Source organism: Schistocerca serialis, chromosome 2, assembly GCF_023864345.2.
Source record: "Schistocerca serialis cubense isolate TAMUIC-IGC-003099 chromosome 2, iqSchSeri2.2, whole genome shotgun sequence".
NCBI classification, from domain to species: Eukaryota; Metazoa; Arthropoda; class Insecta; order Orthoptera; family Acrididae; genus Schistocerca; species Schistocerca serialis.
Genome location: NC_064639.1, coordinates 1,020,012,605 through 1,020,036,473, shown reverse-complemented (window position 1 = coordinate 1,020,036,473; position 23,869 = coordinate 1,020,012,605). Strand labels below are relative to the sequence as shown.

At 40.7% G+C, this 23,869-nt stretch overlaps 1 protein-coding gene across 1 annotated transcript in view; it reads left to right on the top strand.

Moving 5' to 3' along the window:
• LOC126456598 (glutamate receptor 1-like) overlaps nt 1-20,577 on the top strand; it is a 145,629-nt gene extending 125,052 nt beyond the window's left edge. Inside the window, exon 8 of the mRNA XM_050092343.1 lies at nt 20,391-20,577. Coding sequence (XP_049948300.1) covers nt 20,391-20,577 — 187 coding nt within the window. The remainder of the gene's footprint in view (nt 1-20,390) is intronic.
• Nucleotides 20,578-23,869: the final 3,292 nt, after the last annotated feature.

The following is a 23,869-nucleotide window of genomic DNA, read 5'->3' as shown; positions in this document are numbered from 1 at the left end:
CGCTTTGTTTCTGGATTGAAAAATGGCATCCACGTCTCATCCATTGTCACAACCGACGAAAAGAAAGTCCCATTCATGCTGTCATTGCGTGTCAACATTGCTTGGCAACATGCCACACGGGCAGCCATGTGGTCGTGCATCAGCATTCGTGGCACCCACCTGGATGACACTTTTCGCATTTTCGGGTCGTCATGCAGGATTGTGTGCACAGAACCCACAGAAATGCCAACTCTGGAGGCGATCTGTACAACAGTCATTCGGCGATCCCCCGAAACAATTCTCTCCACTTTCTTGATCATGTCGGCAGACTGGCTTGTGCGAGCCCGAGGTTGTTTCGGTTTGTTGTCACACGATGCTCTGCCTTCATTAAACGTTGCACCCACAGACGCACTTTCGACACATCCATAACTCCATCACCACATGTCTCCTTCAACTGTCAATGAATTTCAATTGGTTTCACACCACGCAAATTCAGAAAACGAATGATTGCACTCTGTTCAAGTAAGGAAAACGTCGCCATTTTAAGTATTTAAAACCGTTCTCATTCTCGCCGCTGGCGGTAAAATTCCATCTGCCGTACGGTGCTGCCATCTCTGGGACGTATTGACAATGAACGCGGCCTCATTTTAAAACAATGCGCATGATTCTATCTCTTTCCAGTCCGGAGAAAAAAATCGGAGGCCTTAGAACTTGAATGCACCTCGTACTTTCTTGTAGGCTGCAGGTTTATCACGAGCGCACGAGCGACTAAGAAAGGTAATTCCTGGTGCTTCAGTTACTGCAGATGAGACAGCTGACATTTCATCAATTTCACAATTTGTCGTGGTTATCAGATATGTTTTGCCTCAGAGTAAACTTGTAGAACCGTTTTGGACTTTCTTTATCCCTCGTGAACATAATGCAAAACATTAGCAGAATCGCTTAAAGAAACTTTACTAGACCTTGTGGATAACTCAAAGTTATTTCTTAGAGCGATATGGTCTTTCAGGTGTACAGACTCTTCTGAAAGACCATTTCACACGCGCCCATTTTGTTCACTGTTATGATCAAAAGTTGAATATCATTTTATCCCAAGAAATGGGTCAAAATATGGACGTTAGAACTTTTTTCTGGCCTTAAATAGCTTCCAAATTTCTCTCGTAGTTCTTCACAGTGAACAGCGGTGTTAGCTGACACTGTAAAACAGAGAAGCCAATGATGTCGCCAACATGAGAAGTAACTTTTAATCAAGAGTTGTGCAAGTTGTGTGTCATAGGCAGACTGCCTGGACGAAGTTGAACTTACATCTCGGCAAACCACAGGACTGCAATAACTCAAGCAAGAGGAATTCGCCTGAAATTAGAGCACGCAGCATTTCAATTTTGGCTGTCTACACTCGGTCATATTACGTCACGCGATGACATTCTGTACGGTCAGTTAGCCCACTGACTTTACAAGAAGGGGTACAAAATTTCAAAAAAGCCGTACAGGATAACCGAGGCAGCATCACTGACGCGATTCATAAGTTCCCAGAGTTGCTGTATCCTGTGAAGAGATAGAAACGGGAAATGAAATTCCTAAAATAATTGCTGCAAAAGAACTGTGAGATATAATTATGGCTCATGCTGCTGAACGCTTCGACTTCAAAGGGCCTGTAGTCGCTGCAACTTTATTTAATTGTGAAAAGTTTATTTCGTACGCAGGTTAATTTCCGCAAATGTTGCTATAGAGGTCTTGTGACATGCATTCCTTCCTTGAATGCAGTAAGATAAGAACTGGGGTTGGAAGAGATGCTGTTTCACTTCTGCTAGTCCTGCTTGAAAATTATTTGCGGTAGTCTCTTAGTGAAAGAACGAAATTCCTGAAACTGATTTTTGCAGAACCGATGGGAAAGCCTGAGACGGAGCGATGTTTCTCTACAGTAAAGAGTATAAAAACTTCCCTGCGAAGTACTATGAGTCAAGAGCGGATAATAGCAATAGCAGAGCTCTCCATACACAAAGGTATCACACGAACGTAGACTTCAATGAACCTGTCATTCATAGAATATTTGCGTTTAAGAACAGATTTTTCTTACAACCATTCATCATAAGATAAGACTACTTCCGTAAAGCAATTCCTTTGTGATTCAATTTTAACCTTTTATGTTAATTATTGTGAACTTTTGATATGGTAAAGGTATTCGCCATGGTAACGACTACACGAAGCAGGGGAGCGGTAGGTACTGGGCTCCAGTAGAGTAAAGTTTTAATACAGGAATTGCTTTTATTTTCCAGAGGTCTCCACAAAGAAAATTTGGCATAACCATTTTCAAAGAAAGTACTCTGAATCGACCATCGATTGAAATTAAATCAAACATTTTATTATCTTGATCTTTAAGGCTACAGTTTGAAACAAGCAGTTACCATTATCAAAGCTGTTTTATAACCAACGAAAGAATAAAGTATCATACTTCGATTACAGCTTTACAGAACTGATTACTAGCAAGACTGAAATACAGACATGATTTAAAAGAAATAAAATTCATAATCAGCTCCTCCGTAGCAAGGGACCCAATCAACATGTCAAGTAAGCTCGAGTCCGCACAGGTGACGTGTATGCCATGCAAGTTACCAACACGACTAGCGCCAATGGACACTTGACAACATACGGAAAAAAATGTTACACACATGCCATACACCTGAACTTATAAGAACATTTATTTTATGTGATGGAAGTCGTTGGGTAGCGATATGAACATGTACAGTTGGTGGTAGTATCGCGTACATAAAGAATAAAAGAGCAGTACTTTGCCGGAGTTATCATTTGTACTCAGGCGATCAATGTAAAAAGATTTCCCACGTGATTATGGCCAAATGAAGGGGATTAACAGACTTTCAACGAGGAATGGTAACTGGAGTAGTTTGCAGCTAGGCTCATGGGACATTCCATAGCGGATATCATTGCAGAATTCAATAAAAAGTGGCTCTAAGCATACGGGACTTAAAATCTACTTAATCCTGACTAACCCAAGGACATCACACAAATCCATGACCGAGGCAGGATTCGAACTTCCGACCGTAGCAGTCGAGCGGTCCCGGACTGAAGCGCCTAGAACCGCTCGGCCACCGCGGCCGGCTTTTGAAAACTGATTCGACATGGTATTAGGAGGTATCCCATGTCATCTCAGTACATGACAGCACACTATTCATTAAACGCAAAATGTGTGCCAAGAACAATTGCCAGTTTAAGTGTGCCTGGCAACACACTGGAGCTAATAGTCCGCAAATATCATCAACATCAGTTTCGAGTTGGCTCGTACTGTAGGTTCATAGGCTACTGGAATCTAACAGGGATACAAACTGGTTTCAGTACAAGAAAGACCACTTCAAACATGTTTCAGCAGAAATACTTGTATCAACGCTCATGTGGGTACAGGTACAGTACATTCAAAACAGCTTCCTCACAGAACATACGCACGGACTCATATTAACAAATGAAGCCGCACCGGATTCAACACAATCCTGCTGCGTAGATGAGCTGTCGGTAAATCACCAGTAAATGTGCCCCAGCAATTAGCAGCCAAGTGAGCATCTTGCCTCGCAAAAACTATTCATCGAAAGCGATACAACACGGCGCCGGACGACACTGCTCCGTCCGGAGCTGTTCCCGATAAACAGCCGGTATAACCCGTCCACTGCAATGCGTGACACCGCTGCAATCTTGCACATGAGGTGGCGTACCAAAACAGGAGCTTTAGTGCCAAATAAGATCCTGCATGCAATATTCTCTCTCTCTCTCTCTCTCTCTCTCTCTCTATCTATCTATCTATCTATCTCTCACTCTCTCTCTCTCTATCTATCTCTCACTCTCTCTCCCTTCCTCACTCCCCGCCTTGTTGTGTTAATTCCTCAGTTTTCGTCGTCACACGCCTCCCATAATGCCACCACAAAGAACAGCAACACTGTCTCTGACCGCTCTCATCATGTATCGATAAGAGTCGGCGTTCGGCTGAGCCTTGATGTAAAAATTCCTGTGAACCCTCTGAAAAAAATTGCATGACCCCCTCTGGGCCAGAGATGGACAAAAACATGTGCAAGTGAACAAGTTTATTAACATCTAGCCCAGTCACAGCAATATGACCGCCGGCTGTGTTCGACGTCAATGTACAGTAACGGCTCACAGACAGTAGGTGGCAGCACTAAGCAGTGGATGGTATGTGAAGCGTATCTGAGGGAAGTGGAAAACAATGCAGTAGTTGTCTTAATGCAGAAACTGCATGATTTGGTGTCCAAAAGAGCATGATCATTGATTTTCAGGCCAAGGGTACAAGTATGTCGGGAGCACGTGGAAACCCATGCAGTCGTTGTCGTAATCCAGAAACGGAGCTATCTGGTGTCCAGAAGGGCATCATTATTAAATTTGAGGCCATATGTGGTAGCATGTCCGAAATTGTAGAGTTTGTGAACTCTTCGCATGCTACCGTAATTAAAGTATATCTTGTATGGCAAACTGGCGTTATCCGAAACTGATGACAAGGCAATTGTGGTGCACCATAGGCCATTGATGACAGGGATGGACGATGGTCGTGGAGACGTGACCGGGCGGATAGACGAGCTACTGTTGAGCAATTGATCACCCAGATGAACCAAGCGGCTACCAAAAGTGTCTCTTCAACAACTGTTCAGCGATCATTCCCGCATATGGGCCTCTGCAGCAGGCGTCTGGTCCATGTACCCATGCTGACTGCTGTTCATCAGCGATAAAGCCTTAAATTTGCACGCCAATACCATTAACTGGCAACATGTGGCCTTTTGAGATGAATCATATTTTATGCTCCATTGGACAGATGGCCGTTGCCGTGTGCGGAGTGAAATTTCTGAAAGCAAACACCTTGCAACAATCGTCGTAAGGGTCCAAGCCAGAGGTCTTTCTCTGGATGACCGTTCTGAAAAGTATAGTGGATCAGAACAAGGGTGTATCTGTCCTTGGGATGCATGTCTGCTCCTACAAGCAGTCTGTCTTTCCTCGGAGGGATGGCATCTATTAGCTGGACAGTGTAATGTGTCACACAGCTCACAGTGTACCTGTAAGACCACCAGTATTGGTTTACCATACTCCCCTGCCTACCAAACTGCACGAATTTAAACCGAATGCATACTCTATGCGACCACCTCTATAGGGCTCTTTGCCTCACTGATCGTTAATCGTGAAACCTAAGCCAGCGCCGGCCGGAGTGGCCGACCGGTTCTAGGCTCTACAGTCTGGAACCGCGCGACCACTATGGTCGCAGGTTCGAATCCTGCCTCGGGCATGGATGTGTGTGATGTCCTTTGGTTAGTTAGGTTTAAGTAGTTCTAAGTTCTAGGGGACTGATGACCTCAGCAGTTAAGTCCCATAGTGCTTAGAGCCATTTGAACCATTTTTGAACCTAACGAAGCTCGCCGTCCTTCTTGGTATCCTGCAGAACCACACTGAGGCTCTCCCTGCACGTCTCGCAGCCTTCCGTGCAGAAAAAGGTGTATATGCAGGGTTTTGACAGGTGGCCACATTAATGAGACTTGGCTGTGTACAATGTTTGTAATCATGTGCACGGTGGAAGACATGCCGAAATACTACTGCTCAAGATACAAAAATGAAGTGATGTTATTCTTGTGAGCAGTCGATGTGGTTTTAACACTTGTGGTACAAACTCTAACATCGGGCAGGTAAGCGAAAGTTTGGCGGCAGCTAATCAAATCTGATGATCTCTGTGCTATAAGGGACATATTTGGATGAGCATAAATCCTATCCTCATTTTTCATACACACAAATTGGCTGATGAGCAGAGAGGAATGGAGAACGATAGAAATTTCATTCACATTTTCATTGACACGAGCCATTAAATATCAGGTATTCTGTAAATCATATTGGCAGACGATATACGGAATATTGATACTAGTTCAATTCAAAAGAAGATAGGTATTATCATAGGGGCAGTAAACGTCTTTATGAATCAAATTTTGACAGCCGCCGAAAGACATGTGAAACAATGCAACAACAGATTTAACCAAGGATACATAGGAGACTTTGCCAAGTTTGTTGTGGTCAATTTGGATTAGTGTGTAGGCGAGTAACATGTATTTTGGCAGTTTCCTTTGTTTTCTTTGTCTTATGATCATATTATACAAACTTGCGTGCATCTTTTAAATCATAATAATAACATGAGAATTTTAACCTTACAGCTTTAGGAAGCAATAAAGTGCGCATTATTACTTAATAATACACCGAACTAGAATTTCATTTGTGATTAAATTTTTGAGATTTGTGAACCATTTTACCTGCACCTGACTACTAAGTATTTATACACAGCTATTGACATCTGACAGATGTCAACAGCTGTGCATAAATACATAGTTTTCTTTACATTTTAAATTAGTATTCAATTGCACTACTGGATAGTTAAGTGCAAGTCACATACTTATACATTTTCACCTTAATTATTAAGGTATGCGCCATCACCATGTCAGTGGAATTAAAGGGACACTACATGAGCTGCTAAGAGATGTTAACACTAACTTCGTTTGTCTGACAATGCATCATTTACTTAGAGGGGAAATACTAAAACTTTCTTTTGAGAGGCACATATTTTTTAACTCCTATGAAAGGAGACTGTCACAGACTGGAAGAGTGTTCGTTGATACCAAGCGTAATTGCATCTACTGACGGTTCCGTCGGTTCTTGGTAGAATATTTTATACACTGCGGATGAAACACATACAACACTGGTGTAATATTCTACAATATTTATCATTTGTGACAGGAGCGGGTTTTCGGCTATTCCACAATCATCAGTTACAAATATAAATATGATGTGCAGTGAAATTTTGTTGTATAAAAAATTTAGAACTTGTGCATGTAGAGAGTATGCGTTTTCAGGGGTGAAAATGTTACTGTTAGAGTTAAGAATAAAAGAAGCGGGATTACTTCAGTGTCAATGCGATGTAAAAATTATTTAACTAATAAAATGTGTGACACATTAACTAATGAACCACCTACAAATTACAACAATGGTACATATTCCATTAGTATGGCTGAACAAAATAATCTTGCCTTTAATAATCATAAATTACAAACAGATGAGACACACTAGAGATATTACGTTGGTAATTGATGCAGTTGTGATATACAAAGTAAAAATTTTTGATACGAACAGAGACGTTATGGTAACTGAAACACACGATGTGGAGCATGTGAATAAGAGGGATAATTGAATGAGAGGCATAATAATAATAAGATGGATTACGGGTAATATCTGCAGTTATAAGTGACAAATAAGGAAATTGTGTCTCGTCGCTCAGTACTAAGCCTGGGCTGATGGACATACGTTTATTAATTTCTATTATTTCAAGATGTTCAGCTTCCTTTGATTGTGGATGTGATGTAATTCTTCATGTTTCACCTTGTAACTATGGCTTCTTTAAGAGGTGGTCTGCAAAAGTGCAGTCCCTTTTCTAAGTTTCCAACTTATGTGGTGTTCCAACAGGTGGGTATTGCCCTATGAGGCTAACCTATATAGAATTTGCCACAGTTGCAAGTAATTTTATGTATTCCACTCCTTGGGAAAAAACTGTACAACGTGTTGTGCGCATAAAATGATGTTTCTACATTCCTGGATTTAAGCTTTCGGGCTACATCCAGTAAGACATTTCCTGAGTATGGAATTGGGTACCATTTATTGCATTCTTTATGTGGTGGTTCAAGGACGGGGTAAACAAGAGTACACCTGTTGTTTCTGCTTTTTGTGCATTATGGAGCCCATTGTTTGGTGGTATTTGTTTAATGGCTTTTAATTCTGTTTGGAAGTTGTCTTCACACATGGGGATGGATATTAGGCGATGTTTCATAGAATGAAAGGCAGCATGTTTATGAATCACTGGGTTTTCAGAATAGGCCGGTATTACTATATCTGTGGTGCAAGGTTTTCCATAAATCTTGGAGGTGTGAATACTGTCAGTGGTGTCTGCGGTTAGATCTAAGTAATTTATACAGTTAGATCCAAACTAAAATGGGAATTTTATAGCGTTGAGTTTACCATTTAGTTGCGTCAGGATTTTTTGAAGTGCCCTAGTAGTACCAGCCAATAATCTTCAAAAGAGTCACTTGACGTTACACAAAAAAAAATGGGTACAAGAAAAGATGAAATTTTCGTACAGTATTCGTGATCTCGGGAGTAAAGACCCGAAATTAACACACATACGAATTTCGGCCCTTTTACACCCAGCTGAGTTCGATATGTTGAACAGTAAGATGAGACAGGAAGTTATCGATGCTGTGCATACCATGTATGAAATACAGAAGAGTAAAATTATCAAACAATTCTGTTGAAAAAAACTTTCAAAACTCACGGAAAGTTAAAATTTGCAGATGATGTAACTGTCCTTTTGGACATAAACACGACCAACGAAGAACTCAGTATACACGCAAAAGGCTTCAGATTCGCTCCACCATAAAAAAGTCTCCATAAAAGAACTGGAAATAATAAAATAAGACCTAGAATGTACATTAGGTGACGACATTTCCACTAAACATCTCGTAGCTCATGAACAGTAAATATCAAACTTCTCTTCTAGTGTCCCGCCAGCTAGGGAACAACAAGCATTAAACAATTTCAAGAACAAAGTGATTCACAGTAATTTTATAGCAATTCCACCAGACAAAGGATATGCTGTCTGCTTAATGAACATATGTGACTATGTTAACAGAGTGGAAGACTTCCTAAATGCCACCAACTAACAGATACAGGAAGACCCCACACAACCCTCTACTGATAAAATTAAAAGTCTCATCAAACTGTGTAATAGTAAAGTATCAGACTCTGATGCTTACTTGCTGACCAACATGATTCCTACAGGTCCCAGACTTTATGGCCTCCCTATATTCCATAAAGATAATATGCCCATCCATCCTGTGGTGTCTTCATTATCTGCCCCATCTTACAAACTAGCCAGAGAGTTAAATGACCTGATCAACATCAGAACCAAGTTCAAACATAGTCATGGGATCCTTAATTTAGATAATTGGATGAACGAGTTGAAAGACATGAAAATCGCTCCAACTGCCTAGCTGCACTTTTCATGTTAGACACTTAATTGTTAATGTACCCGTTCATAAGTGCTTAAAAATTCTCTGAGGCTTACTAGATGAATCAGAAGCTAACCTGATTGTCGCTCATGATATAAGTTTAGCTAAGCTTATATGTATGTCGTTGTGTTCTGTTCTTTACGTCAAGTGGTGTGCTTTAATTGTGTGCAGTTCACCTGTATGATTTGTAGGCAGATACGTATAGTTACACATCAAAAGACGACACACACACTAAACTGACAGCCGGCCGGGATGGTCGAGCGGTTCGAAGCGCTACAGTCTGGAACCGCGCGACCGCTACAGTCGCACGTTCGAATCCTGCCTCGGGCATGGATGTGTGTGATGTCTTAGGTTAGTTAGGTTCAAGTAGTTCTACGTTCTAGGGGACTGATGACCTTAGAAGTTAAGTCCCATAGTGCTCAGAGCCATTTGAACCATTTGAACCACTAAACTGACAACACAACCTATCACGGGTGAATTACACAGTCTTTTGTGGGAATATTATTAGAAGTTTTATTTTCCGCAACATGAAACACGTGAAGAGCGTGGTGAAGCTCCATACTAGCTCGTAACTCAGGTTCTTTTTGTATTTAAATTTCATTGTAATTAATACTGCCTTAATGTCACGGGTTCAAGTAGAGAAATGTTATTGTGTAACATATTTATCACTAATCGTTTCGGAGTAAGTTTATTTCTGTGAATTTTTGTAGCTGAAATAAAACATAACCGTTTTGGGGCAACCACAAGCATTTAATGAAAACTATTCCTAATCTTTGCAAATAAGTTAAGCTGACACTGCAGTTAAATAACACAATTAAAATACAGACTTTATAAGTTTCTGCGGTGGCACTGTGCCGTTCAATATTGGCAATGTTCATACAAGGCGCTGCGGCGGTGCAAGTGGGCGACAACAATTGTTCATAGGCAGCGCCGTATTGCGTGTTCTGATATTCTGAAAAAATAAGTTATTAGTCTCGTAACATGAAGGGATGCTAAAGATACATAAATAAAGATTTTTAAAGAAAATAAACTCATATATTCAACCAAAATTCAAAAATTTTCAAATAGAACAAAGAACTGTATACATAATAAAGCGATATTGTTTCTAGATACAACTCCATTTAATGATAAATGTTTCTTCACAATATCTTTACGCACGCCTTCGAAGAATCATAAAAGCCTTAATTCATTGCACCGTTCGTAATTCCATATGAATAAATATTATACTCCCCAGGACAACAACAGCAATGTCTAACAATAAATTATTTCCGTTTCAATGATAAGATTTACAAACAATTGTATGGTTTAGAAATGGGATCCCTCCTCAGTCCACTCCCTGTTGAGACCTTCTTGAACAATACTGAAACACAGTTTTTGGGAAATAATCCACTCTCTTTCAAGGTAGGATACTGGTTCAGTTATGTTGATGAGTTGCGCTTATGGACAATGCGGGCTTACATATAGAAAATGAATGAAATGAGGTGATGTTGGTGGTCCTCAACTACGTACCCTCCGACTCAGAGTTCCAGTATTAAACGTTTTGGCTGGTTTCGTTGACTAGGGGCTGGGATACGTAATTGCCGGATTACATGCCAAGTACTGCTGAGTCTATAGTATATAATAAGAATACACATATGAATTGAATGGTCTATGGTTTCTGTCACTCGGCAATTGCGAATTATGAATGTAACATATAAATTTATGAATGAAAGATTGCAATTAAATAAAATCTGCAGGTACTATCTTAACGACTTTAAATGATGACTGCGATAGTAGAAGTGCTTTTGAGAATGCGGTATATTTCTGCAAAACACTTATTGGTGTCGATGGTCCAGCAATTAAATAAAATATAATTTGAATAACAGGGAAACAATAGATGCGTACTGCACGTAATTAGGTACGAACGACAGCATAGCTCGCGAGATATTCACTTCTAAACACATACTACATCTTCACTGGTGAGATCATTGAAATCACACAAGAGCGCAGGTCGGCACTCCGAAATATTTCTATCCTTTGCGGCCACGCGCAAATTGCTCGACTGTCCAAGACTTGCCGCCGACTGTCCGTCCGTCGCTCCGTCACATCCAGCACCTCCCATGTCCTGTCGTACTCTCCAGAACGCCGACGTGTCCTCTCTGGAAACGAAGCTCCTCCCCAACCTCCGTACATCTCTCTTAGTAACGAATGCTGTGATTGGCTAAAGCACTCCCTCCATGTCTCCAAGCCAATGTGCACTCACAAACATACTGAAACACATAAGAAATACTGGATTTACATCTAAATAACTTGAAATTAAATAAATATTCCTACGGCTGGACCATAAACACGCTCTAATGCTTAAATACATATAAATAAATAAATAAACATATATCAGAGGAATAGCAACAACGGTAAGCCAGTAGCCTAATGTCTCAGTGCTTTCTAAAACACAGTAAATATTTAACCAATTTCTTTATGAGTAGTATATATCGGATATAAACAAAGATATAGATGAATAAATATAAGCATGCTGCTACCGTCTTTTCGTGTAACTATGGAGTACTTATGGTCTGACGCGATCGATAGTAATTAGCCACTTTGACCTCCCATAACTTATGTACTATTTAACTTACATGCCTGTAATTCATACCAATTCATGTTTACACTAATAGCTTTCTAAAGACACATAGATCGATGAAATCGGATGAACCGTTTAGATTTTGGAAATTCGTTGCTGGATGTTACTTGTATAATTTATCATCAGATACTAGACCTTAAACTAATAAATACATTGAAAGTCTGATTATACCATCAGAATCGTCGTGCAAATAATGGTAATGTGCATGTTTCTTTTTGAGGTATCATAATGCATCTGGCTACTATTAATTTCTATATGAACTGTGAAATGTCTGCCATTATGGTTTCACAAAGTCCGCCATCTTCGGCACTCCCAACGTGTCTCCTTCCTCGACAAAGCGTCGCACTGGAATTCGTAGCCACGCAGATGGGCCATGGGCTGGGGCTACCCCTCTCGTCTGGCTAACGCTCAATACCACATGTTTCTGCCGGGCCCTGGCTGGCCGAGCGGCCCGTGCGGTGAGCCAACTCGCAACTTAGAATATTTTCAGTGCGCCACAATGCACCTGTTTCCTCGCAACAAGTACCACCAGACAACTTCAAAAAATCCTGAAGCAACTAAATCCGAAACACAACAGTCCAGGGGACATTGCGGCTAACTGCATAAATTATTTAGACGTGAACATAGAAATCAGTGACTATCATACAAGCAAGACTTAGAGGAAACCTACGAACACAGATATCGTAACACCCGCGAATTCTGAACAATCAGTGATCCATAAATATGTTGCCTTTCATTGTGTGAAACATCGCCTAGACCCAGCGAGACTAGCCCAGCGGTCTAGGGCGCTGCAGTCATGACTGTGTGGCTAGTCCCGGCGGAGGTTCGAGTCCTCCCTCGGGCATGGGTGTGTGTGTTTGTCCTTAGGATAATTTAGGTTAAGTAGTGTGTAAGCTTAGGGACTGATGACCTTAGCAGTTAAGTCCCATAAGATTTCACATACATTTGAACATTTGAAACATCGCCCTGAACCGTTCCCCATGTGACAACCAACTTCCAAATGGAATTAAAAGCTGTCGAAGTAGTATCATCAAACACTGGCTGCCCCCTGCCTTAGTGGACTGCATAATGCACAAAAAGCAGACACAACAGGTGTACTCTCTAGTTTACTGCGTCCTTGACCCACCAGCTCAAGAATGCAGCAAATGATGCGCAATTCCATACCTAGGAAAAGTCTTACTGGGTGAGGCCGAAAATTTAAATCCAGGAATGTAAAAAATATCATTTTATGTGTACAACACCGATGGACACTTTTTTATGTGCACGCACTCTTGACAGCACTCGAGCTTCGGGAAAGAGTGGAATATATAAAATTACTTGTAACTGTAGCAAATTGTATGTAGGTCAGCGTGGCAGGGCAATATACACTCACTTTAGGAACACCACAGAAGTTGGAAACTTATTAAAGGAGACTCTATGTTTTTGATAAACACATATTGCCAGTAGTACACAAGTTAAGTTAAAATTTTATGGGTAGATACAAACAAGCAGAGCTCTTCAACGCTGGTGCTCAGATACAACTACACCGTATGCATCTGCAGGAAACAAGCAAAAATCAAACTGAAACAGTTCATTTATAAATAAAGAGTGAAGACTGCTATGGATATGATGAAATTTCAAGTAGGAATAGTAACATCAGTGCAACCTATATTAATTCTGTACTCAGTCCTGTGCAATTCGTATATCAGGAGTAGACAGTTTTCCTGACAGACTAAAATACTGATAAGTGAAAACACTATATAAAAATGGTGAAAGAGGGAATGTATGGAGATACCGACCGATTTCTTTTTCTTACCACTGCTTTAAAATTTTTTTGAGAAAGAACGCATAGAATAGTAGCAGTGCACCTAGTTCGTTGTCAGATTCACAACTTCAGGAGAGGAATATATAGATCTCGTGTGTGAGAACCACTATTGAAGCTAAACGACATGTTGAAGACAGTACATATTTTCTTCGATTTAAGATAGGCATTTTTCTTCTTGTAGATGATACAAGCTTTACAGTGAAAGACCCAATACGTAAGAAACATGATGTACCTAATGGGGGTAGTGAGTAACATAAGCACATGGGTATCAGAGAACGGATAAACGCTAAAATGCTTCAAAATGCAATATATTCAGTTTCTGACGCGGAATTGTTGTAAAAGCCAAATTTTTCTGTCCCTGTGTGGTGGAACACTCAGTGAATCCAATTTTCAATTGTTAAAGCTGAGGCTGGATGGAAGTCCTTCTTGGAAGTATTACGTTCAAGACCTTGTGTAGAAACAGAATTTTGCTATCGTTGCTGTAAGTATGATCCAAGCTGTCTCTGACACCAAAATACGAAGGCCTCTTTGCTTTGATTATTGTCACTCTTTTACCTCGTGTGATTTTGTGTTTTGGATCAACACCCAGCACTCAACAAGAATGTTCCAATCTCAGAAATGGGCAATCAGACTGAGCTGAATATCACTTCCCGAATTTCGTGTGGACCGTTGTTCAGGTTTTTCGGAATTCTAACTCTCTCGTCTCTGTGCAGTTTTCCATCATGGACTCTGTTGTCGAGAGTATTAGCTCATTCAGAAGAAACTACAACATTCATTCAGTGAACTCTATCCGGGAGAACGACGCACAGCTGGACAACGCTTCTTTAAGCGTTCCAAAAAAAGGCGTACACTACTGAGCAAGTATCTTTTTCAATACGCTTCGATAAGCAGAGGAAAAAAACTGAGTGATAAGTCTTAAGTAGCCAAAGGCAAGTTAAAAAGTTTCCTTATGGCATACTCCCTCTATTCTGTACAGATGTTCCTCGCAGTGTTTGACAATTTTACTCTGTAATGTTTTATGCATCCCTACACTCTTTCACATCTTTTACGTGTCTTACTAATTCTTTAATTCCTCTGTGTAAAAAGCTTCCACTCAGCTCTCTGTAGGCCATAGACTGATACGTTCCAAAACCAATTACGGTAATCTTGCGTGATCCCACGAAACACAACAGAAAAATAAAATAAAATGAAACCAGAGAAAATGATGTAGTCTTGGTTTTCTCAATGGGAGGTAAAAGTCAATCTTACAGTTTAATATTTCAATAATTTACTTGGTAGGATCCTGATCACCACATATCGAGTTATTTATTACAATTTCTAACATCTTGGAGTCAATTTATCGAACCAATCAATTGTAGTGAGTTTATTGCAGCTATATTAATCGATGCCCATTGACAATGTTTTGATAAAGTCAGATTGTTGCTGCTGACACGTGAGTGCCAGGCAGTGCGGTGTCTCATGAGACGCGAACTGGCGTTGAGAGTACGTACGGTCGCCACTGTTAGGTTTCATTGGACTGGTTTATGACCATTGATAATATTTTGAAAATAAATTTGATAGTTTCAGTGAGGAAAGATCGATATCGTATTATTGAACGCTGTAACAATAGCTGTTCTGCATAGCACGCGTCATTATCCACTTTCTCAAAGTATCAGTCACTAGCTCAAATTTGACTCTGAATGAATGTACTTTAGAGATGCAGAAATATCGACGTAATTATAGCTTACCACCCTACTCGCGCCTTATATGGAGACAAGTGAAAAGGATGCCACATCCTGCAACAATTGTCGATCCGAAATCGATAACAAGCGTCAACGTATGGTGGGTGGATTTGGCATTTTCAGCGGCAAGGACCTGGGCAGTGAATAATGCTTTGATTATGAACAGCGGTTGCAGTATACATATGAATATCAATGTCTAATTAAACAGAGAATCGTAATTTAGTTAATGGATAGGACAGCGTTAATCAGGATGGTGCTGCTGTGAAACTTGTTAATGAATCAGAACTAAGTAGCGAAACTCAGAATGTTGGTTGATGCAGCGGAAAATGAAAGTTCAAATTTGAACGCAGGCGTGGAATAGTAAGAAGCAGTGATAGATTACAATCGGACAGACACAGTAGGAAAGGACGACTAATTAATGCAATTTTTAGGTAACATGAACTCAGATTTGAACAAAAAATAATAGTTGATGCTACTAAGTGGAATTTGAACAAAACGCTCAGCGACAATAATCAAAAGTTGAGTGAGGATCTGAACAAGAAACTTGATGATAATAAGAAATATTTTGACAAAAATCTGATGAACATAATCAAAAATGAGACAAAATGTAGGATGGAAATGTAATAAATCTACGAAATGAGTTGCAGAGTCAGTTTAATAATTTTGTACAGGAATATAGTAAATCACTCGATGAGTAACAATCGGCCGTTACGGGCGAGATCATCATAAATTGTTATCCAACAGAAGCAGTTATAACGGAGATACAGTCACATGTAGACTCACATCAAGAAACTGTCAAACAAGCTCCAATGGACATTGAAGTGACAGATAATGAAGTACTTCGTGCTAAAAGTTCATGCGAGAAAAATATTACAAATGTGTCGGCGGTGCAACTACACACATCAAAAAAAGTTTTCCATCACCCCGGTTCCCAGAACTCCTGAAGATAGATGTTCACTGTGGATATTGTATCACAGACACAGTCCCTTTCACTGTTCAGATATATCACTAAACCCGCCCAAAGATATAAACAATCATGCATGAGCAGTGCCTATTAGACGGAGGGGTCCGGCAGCCTATCAATTCCAGTCATTCCAACAGGAAGGAGGTACACGGCTCCTGTTATCTGTAGTTGAACCATGCCTAGACGGTCAATACAGCTGTTCGATCGCGTCCGCAATGTTAATTTGTGCCAGGAAGGGCTCTCAACAAGGGAAGTGTCCAGGCGTCTCGGGGTGAAACAAAGTGATGTTGTTCGGACATAGAAGAGATACAGGAACTGTCGATTACATACATCGCTCAGGCCGCCCAAAGGCTATTACTGCAGTGGATGACCGCTACGTACGGATTATGGCTCACAGGGACCCTGATAGCAATGCCATCATATTGAACAATGCTTTTCGTGCAGCCACAGGATGTCGTGTTACGACTCAAACTGTGCGTCGGCTGCATAATGCGCAACTTCAATCCCGACGTCCATGGTGAGGCACATCTTTGCAACCGCGACACCATGCAGTGCGATACAGATGGGCACAAGAATATGCTGAATGGACTGCTCAGGATTGGCATCACATACTCTTCACCAATGAGTGTCGCATATTCCTTCAACCATACAATCGTAGGAGACGTGTTTCGAGGCAACACTGTCAGGCTAAACGCCTTAGACACACTGTCCAGCAAGTGCAGCAAGGTGCCGGATCCCCGCTGATTTGGGATGGCATTATGTGGGGCCGACGTACGCCGCAGGTGGTTATGGCAGGCGCCGTAACGGCTGTACGATATGTGAATGCCGTCCTCCGACCGATAGTGCAAGCATATCGGCAGCATATTGGCAAGGCATTCGTCTACATGGACGACAATTCGCGCCTCCATCGTGCATATCTTTTGAATGACTTCCTTGAGGATAACGACATCGCTCGACTAGAGTGGCCAGCATGTTCTCCAGACATGAACCCTATAGAACATGCCTGGGATAGACATAAAGGGGTTTTTTATGGACGAATTGACCCACCAACCATCTTCGCCGAATCGCCGTTGCGGAGTGGGACAATCTGGACCAGCAGTGCCTTGAAATTGTGGACAGTATGCCACGACACATACAGACATGCATCAACGCAAGAGGACGTGCTACTGGGTATTCAAGGTACCAGTGTACACAGCAATCTGGACCACCACCTCTGAGAGTCTCACTGTATGGTGTTGCAAGATGCAATCTGTGATTCTCATGAGCAATGAAAAGGGCGGAAATGATGTTTACGTTGATCTCTATTCCAATTTTCTGTACAGGTTCCGGAACTCTCGGGACCGAGGTGATGCAAAACTCTTTTGCTGTGTGTACTATGCTCTGATTTAGAAACAAAACTGCAGGCACTGTAAACTACCACGAAAAACGTCTAAAAATGCAAAACATGAGTCGATAAGAACATGACATGACAAAAATGAAACGATGACGCAAGAACATCTTGATGTAGTTTGTTACACGAGATTCATTGTTGAGAAAATCTTCCGACAAGAACAGTTTAAGGAATTTGAACCATATAAAGAATTACATCCCAGGGATTTTATTAAACAATTTACAGTTGTGTTTGCACGAATAGAAAATGGAGCACGAAAGATTGATATTTATGTACGACAGTTCAGTGACATTCGAGGATAGCAGAACATTGGTAACAGAGGAGTACCCAGCAGTTATCACGAAGAAAGCTACATCTGAGACACAGCTAACAATAATCTGGCAGCATTTGTGTTGCTGTATATTAAGAGACAAACTCCTAACTGAACTTCATATTAAAGTGCATAACGCGTAAAAAACAATATCAATATTCGTTATCATAATAACTAACACTGTCCCGCACGTGTCAATTTCATTCGCACCCCTTAAATTTCTCTCGCAGTCGAATGGCACATGTCATTCTTGCACAATCTGCGGATGTTAAGAAACGGGGCAAGCCGGCGCATACGCGAGTTGAAGACGAAGTGACTAAAGTCGCCTAAACTATGTGACAAATCGTGTGTCCGATGATTGCTTTACAACTGCAGATAACGAAAATGCATTTCTCCGCAATACTGTGCACGCGAGAAGCAACGTGGCATCACAGAAATATCATATTCTATACATAATTAATATCGGCATGAGGGGTCGATGCGTAACCTTCAGCAGAAACGCTGGGAACGTAATAGCTAAGTGGACGATCCCGTTAATGAAGCCGACTTAGTCATAATTTTGATATAACATTTACGCTGGATAGGAAGAAAACGATTGACGTCGTGAACGTTTGATGATTCTGATGAATTATTAAGAGTTCTGGATCAGTTAGAAGAAACAGACATTAATGGAATGCAGGTGGTATCTGAGCACACTTCTGCTAATCGAAATCAGTATATTCAGAGACGTGTTGCACCGCGGTAAGAAGATTTTGGCGGTTCGCAGGAGAATCTGCAAAATAATAGCAGGGTTGCAATCAGACCCGAAGAGCTGAACGCTCATGAAATTATGTGCACAATGATGAGTGGTTTCGAAAGGATGGGAAGAGGGGTTTGATAATGGTAGGCGGAACCAGAAGACAGTACGAGATGAAAGAGTTCGGGACCGTTTACCACTCCGGGATATGGACAATACGCACGACCGCCGGTAAACTAAAATTGGTTTTGGTGGAGACAATTTACACAACATGCAAAAAGCCTAATGGGTCAGATGTGAGAACCCATATGATTAAATGCGAAACTAGAGATATTGGGACTGAAATACTGAGAGATGCGCAAGGTGGTGAGAAGTGTTCAACCCAGTTAGTGAACTTAGTGTTAATGGTCGGAAAATTATAGCAATTTTAAATTCTGATGCGGATACTATAGGGATCTCCAAGAATTTATATGAAGAGCTATATGATATAGAAGAGCTAACTGTCTGGACACACACTCATTAGATAGAAATTTCACATAGATACTTTGACGTGGTTGTATTTATTTTTTAATCTTTGATGGATTGGATTTTTGGTAATGATTGGCTGGCAGGAAGTTAATTTAGGAGTGTCTGTGAACGAAGATGTTTAAGTATTTTTAACGGGAGCGAAGAATTCCAGGTTGATTTCGTCGTGTTCGCCGGAGAAAATGAAGATGTGTCTGCACGACTTCGAACTATAACTATTAAGAAGAAGGTAGATAATGGAACTGAAGCGCCAGTATATACGAATGATAATCGTTCCACAGGGAAAGGCGAGGAGATTCGTGATGTCTTGGCAAAAGTTCAGCAGAAAATGGATGATGAGTAACTCATCCACTTCCTGTAGAGAAGAAATGCGAAAAGTTTTACGTATACATGAAGATGTCTTTTCAAGTAAACCGAGAATAATGAAGGGATGCAAATAACAAATAAAAGTTCGACTGCACAAACCATCTAAAATTAAGTCATATTCGGTACCGACAGCGAGAAAACAAGTTCTAGGGAAGGAGGGGAAGCATACGATTAATCAAGATATAACTGAGAGGCCCGATAACGAATATTGGAAACCAGTACACCCAGTAATTAAGAAGAACGGATGGGTCGGACTTGTTCGGGACGCTAGAGCTATTAATCGCATTATTTTGCTCCAGTGGGTTCAGTCCAAAAACACTGAAGGTATTTTGTAGAAGTTTTCTGCTTCTTGCTACCTCAGCAGCCTGGACATGACAAGCAGCTATTGGCAGCTGGAACTGAAGGAGAGAAGCCGAAAGCCCACTGCGTCCTTATTCAACGGATGGTGTTAACATTTCAAACGGATGCTGCTCGGTTTGATCACTACATTTGCACCATTTACTAGAGCTTTGGATGAGATTCTTCGAGAAGAGCTACTACATGATGTGATAGTGTACACTGACGAAGCTTTGATAGCATCTCCATCGAGGTAAGAGCACATTTGACCCCTCAGAAATGTTTTGGATACTTTTAAGTCAGCTAGAACCACACTCAATCTGCAAACGTCGGAGTTTGCGAGGAAGAAGATACTATTTATGGAACATATTATCTCGTCAGCGGCATGCTCCCAGATCCGAAGGAATTAGAAGTAGTTCAATATTTTCCAGTGCTAACTTGTGAAAATCAGCTTATGTCTTTCCTTGTTTTGTTTCGGGTATTACTGTCGGTTTCTAAAGAGACATTGCCATCACCTGTGTTACTGCCATTAATAAAGAATTCAGTTAAGATATGGGGGACCGAGCAACAAAAGACCGTTCGACGAGATCAAGAAACAACTTTTGGAAGCTCTACTATTGCACCCGCCGGACCTTAATGAACCATTTTATCTTGAGACTGATGTCATCAAATTTGGACCTGCTGTTCATCGGTATCTAAGAGTCAATGAAGATGGTGAAGAATAGCATCGTAAAGCTACATTCAGAAGTCTTGTTTTGACAGCGTGAGGAAGCAAATATAAAGTGACTGAGCGAGAAACCCTCCTGATTTTTTGGGGCTCTGAATGGTTCCGCTATTTTCTGCTTGGACAACAAACCATCATACGAACTTATCATAAGGCATTATCCTTTCTTATTCACTGTAAATTAATGCCTAATTGTACTGTCAGATGGATACTCACTCTACCGGAATACAGTTTCGAGATACAATACATTCTGGACGACTGGACGATACATATGTGGTACCTGATCCTTTGTCATGTCTTTTATAAAATTTGGAAGATGTTTGCACAGAAGCACCATGTGTAAATCAGATCAAAACTAATTTCATGAGAGAAGCGAAAGGAGGAGCCAAAATTCGTTGCTTTTTACATTATATAAAAACAGAGCCAGAGGCAGATGAGATATTAAAAATGGTAAGGACAATTTATTCCGATGAAACATGGATTAAAATTTTGCAGGATATCTTGAACCGAAGAAGGGACTTGAATTGAGACTCATTGAGGCTCTGCATAGCTCAGCATGCAACTGGTGTTCTGATGACATATATTCACAACAGTTTTGTACATTTTTCTACAAAAAAAATTTTTGAAGCAACTTCAAAAACAATTGATTTTCGGCAACATCTATCGGCGCCTACTGATTATTAAAGAATGGGACTAATGTCACCAAAGTGTCTACAAACGAAACATTAACGTGAGATCATTGGTTTAGATCTTTTCGGGCCTTTTCCTGAGTCTCGTGGAAATTTCAAGCAAAACTTAGTAACTGTGAAATTATTATGAAAATTTGCTACCTTCAACTGAGGTAATAGTTAAATCATCGTTAAAAATTGAAGGAAGACTATGTTCTGAACACCTTTCGGCTCCACATTATTTTGTCGCGTAACAGACCGTAGTTTCGTTCTAATGTTTCGAAATTATTTATTGAAGGAGAGGAGATACGCCACATTGCAACGTTAACATACAGGCGTTCTTCGAAATTTCCCAATGTAAGATGCACGAAGCTGGATGGTTGTTTAAAGCATACTGCGAAAGGCAGCACAGGAACTAGATTAATAAGTTTTCAGAATTTTAATATGTAATGAATAGCTTAGCGAATGATGGTAGTGGTCTGCCAATGTGCACAATTTTGCATGGTAAAGAAGCTGACAATATCTACGAAGAATTTATTGCTTTTCTGTCAAAAAGTGAATCAAACACTGGCAAAAGACAGCATAGCCTGAAAGCTATTGGAGAAATAACCCTGGGAAGGAAAGAACGGCACTACAGTTCAGTGAACCTGACGTGTGCAAAATCGGAGATTTTGTGCTGATACGATCTCATTTCAAGTCTTGAGCAGCAAAGAACGAAATTACTAAGTTTATGCATTATAAACTTTTGACCGTTTAGAATTCTGAGAATTATGCATCCCATTTCCGTCGAATTAGAGATACTTTGTATTTGATCTTGTGGATATATTAAATAGTACCACCCTCGTTTGGATGCAAATGAATAGGAAAATGGAGATGAATAATATTTTGTTAGTCACAGAATGATTTAGACTGGTTGAGTATTTTTCCCAGTGATGTAGGATAAGGAATATGTTGAGTGATTTAACAGTGAGTTGTCATTAACAGTCTTCTACGAATGGGTGTCTTTCATGTGTGAATAATGGTAGTATGTTATCGAGCAAATTACTGTGGAATTCAGACTATGTAACGATATTTTGTTCAACTGACATTTGTGTGCGACTGTTAATTTTATGATGCAGTGGCGCTTATTTTATTTTGAAGTGACTCTGTTATGTGTTCGCGAGGTACCGGCTGATGACGCCACGTCATCAAAGAATGCAAGCAACTGGGTCATGGAAGGTGACCAGCACCATGCCGCGTGATGTCCACAGCGCAAGAGTTCTCTGCGGGGCGGCATGCTGAGACATCAAGCCAATGGTGATAGTCACCGCTGCATGCGCCTAGCTGCGAAGTCGTCTTTTCCTCGTCTCACCCCCCCCCCCCCTTCCCCTACAAGGAGCCTGATGGGCGTTTCCTTGTATATGCTGTCATGTGCGTCTTCGAGTATGTGTGTGACGTGTGACATGTTTATAGCATCAGTTTGGTCTATAACAAGCACAGTATTTATAACAAGCGGAGTACCTGCGTGTGCACTGAATGAGTATTATGCGAGAGAGCAACACAGAAACGTGAATATCTGGATCTGCCAAACGTAAAGCTAAATGAATTCATATAATTGGGCCTGTGCACTGCGTAACACGTACCTAATGACGCCCAACCCTCTTACTCTTTTTCCACGTCTTATTTTATTAGTTTTTAACGTTAGTGTTATTTTGATTAGAAAGGTTTAAATTTTTGTGCACACCTGATTTACAATGAGATGACAAAAGTCATGCGATATCTGCCAATATCATCTCGGACCTCCATTTACCCAACCCAGTGCAGCAACTTGGTGTGGCATGGACTCAACAAATCGCTGGAAGCCCCTGCAGGAATACTGAGCCATGCTGCCTCAACAGCAGTCCGCAGTTGCGAAATTGTTACTGCTGCAGCTCCGCCTATGCACTGCTCCTTTATACCTCATGCAAGATACTATCACCAACTGTTTATGTGGGTACCGCTATCCCATGTCTTTCTTCACAACAGTTTATCTATCTATGTAGCCATTCTTGTTACCGTGTCAACACTTTGTATTTTGCATATAATCATAACAAAAGTGAACATTTATTCTGCTTCAGAAAAATCTAACTAATTATCAAACAGAGTTTTTAATAAATAATGGACAAAATACAGTAAGATACGCTGATGAGTTGTTCTGTGAGAAAACATTTTAATTGCAGCTAGTTTCTATGTCATTGATCAAAATACACATGCAATTCAGTCACTATTGTTTTTACTAATTGAAACACCCATTTTAATGAAAACCAGGAGATAAAGAATTGTACGTTCCAAACGTGCCTGTTAACTGAGAGACATTTACTGCTATTTGTGACAAACACTAATGGTGAATAGTCTTATTTTTCTCTTTGTAGAACAATATTTTCACGGTTGTAATACACACATCAAAAAAGGTTTCGCAGCAGCCCAGTTCCCAGTACACCTGAGGATAGAGACTGACTGTGGATATTGTATCACAGACACAGTCTCCTTAAATGTCCAGAGATGTCACTAAACACGCCCAACAATGTAAACAACCATGCATGAGCAGCGCCTATTAGACGGAGGGGGTCCGACAGACAATCAGTTCCAGTCATTCCACCAGGAAGG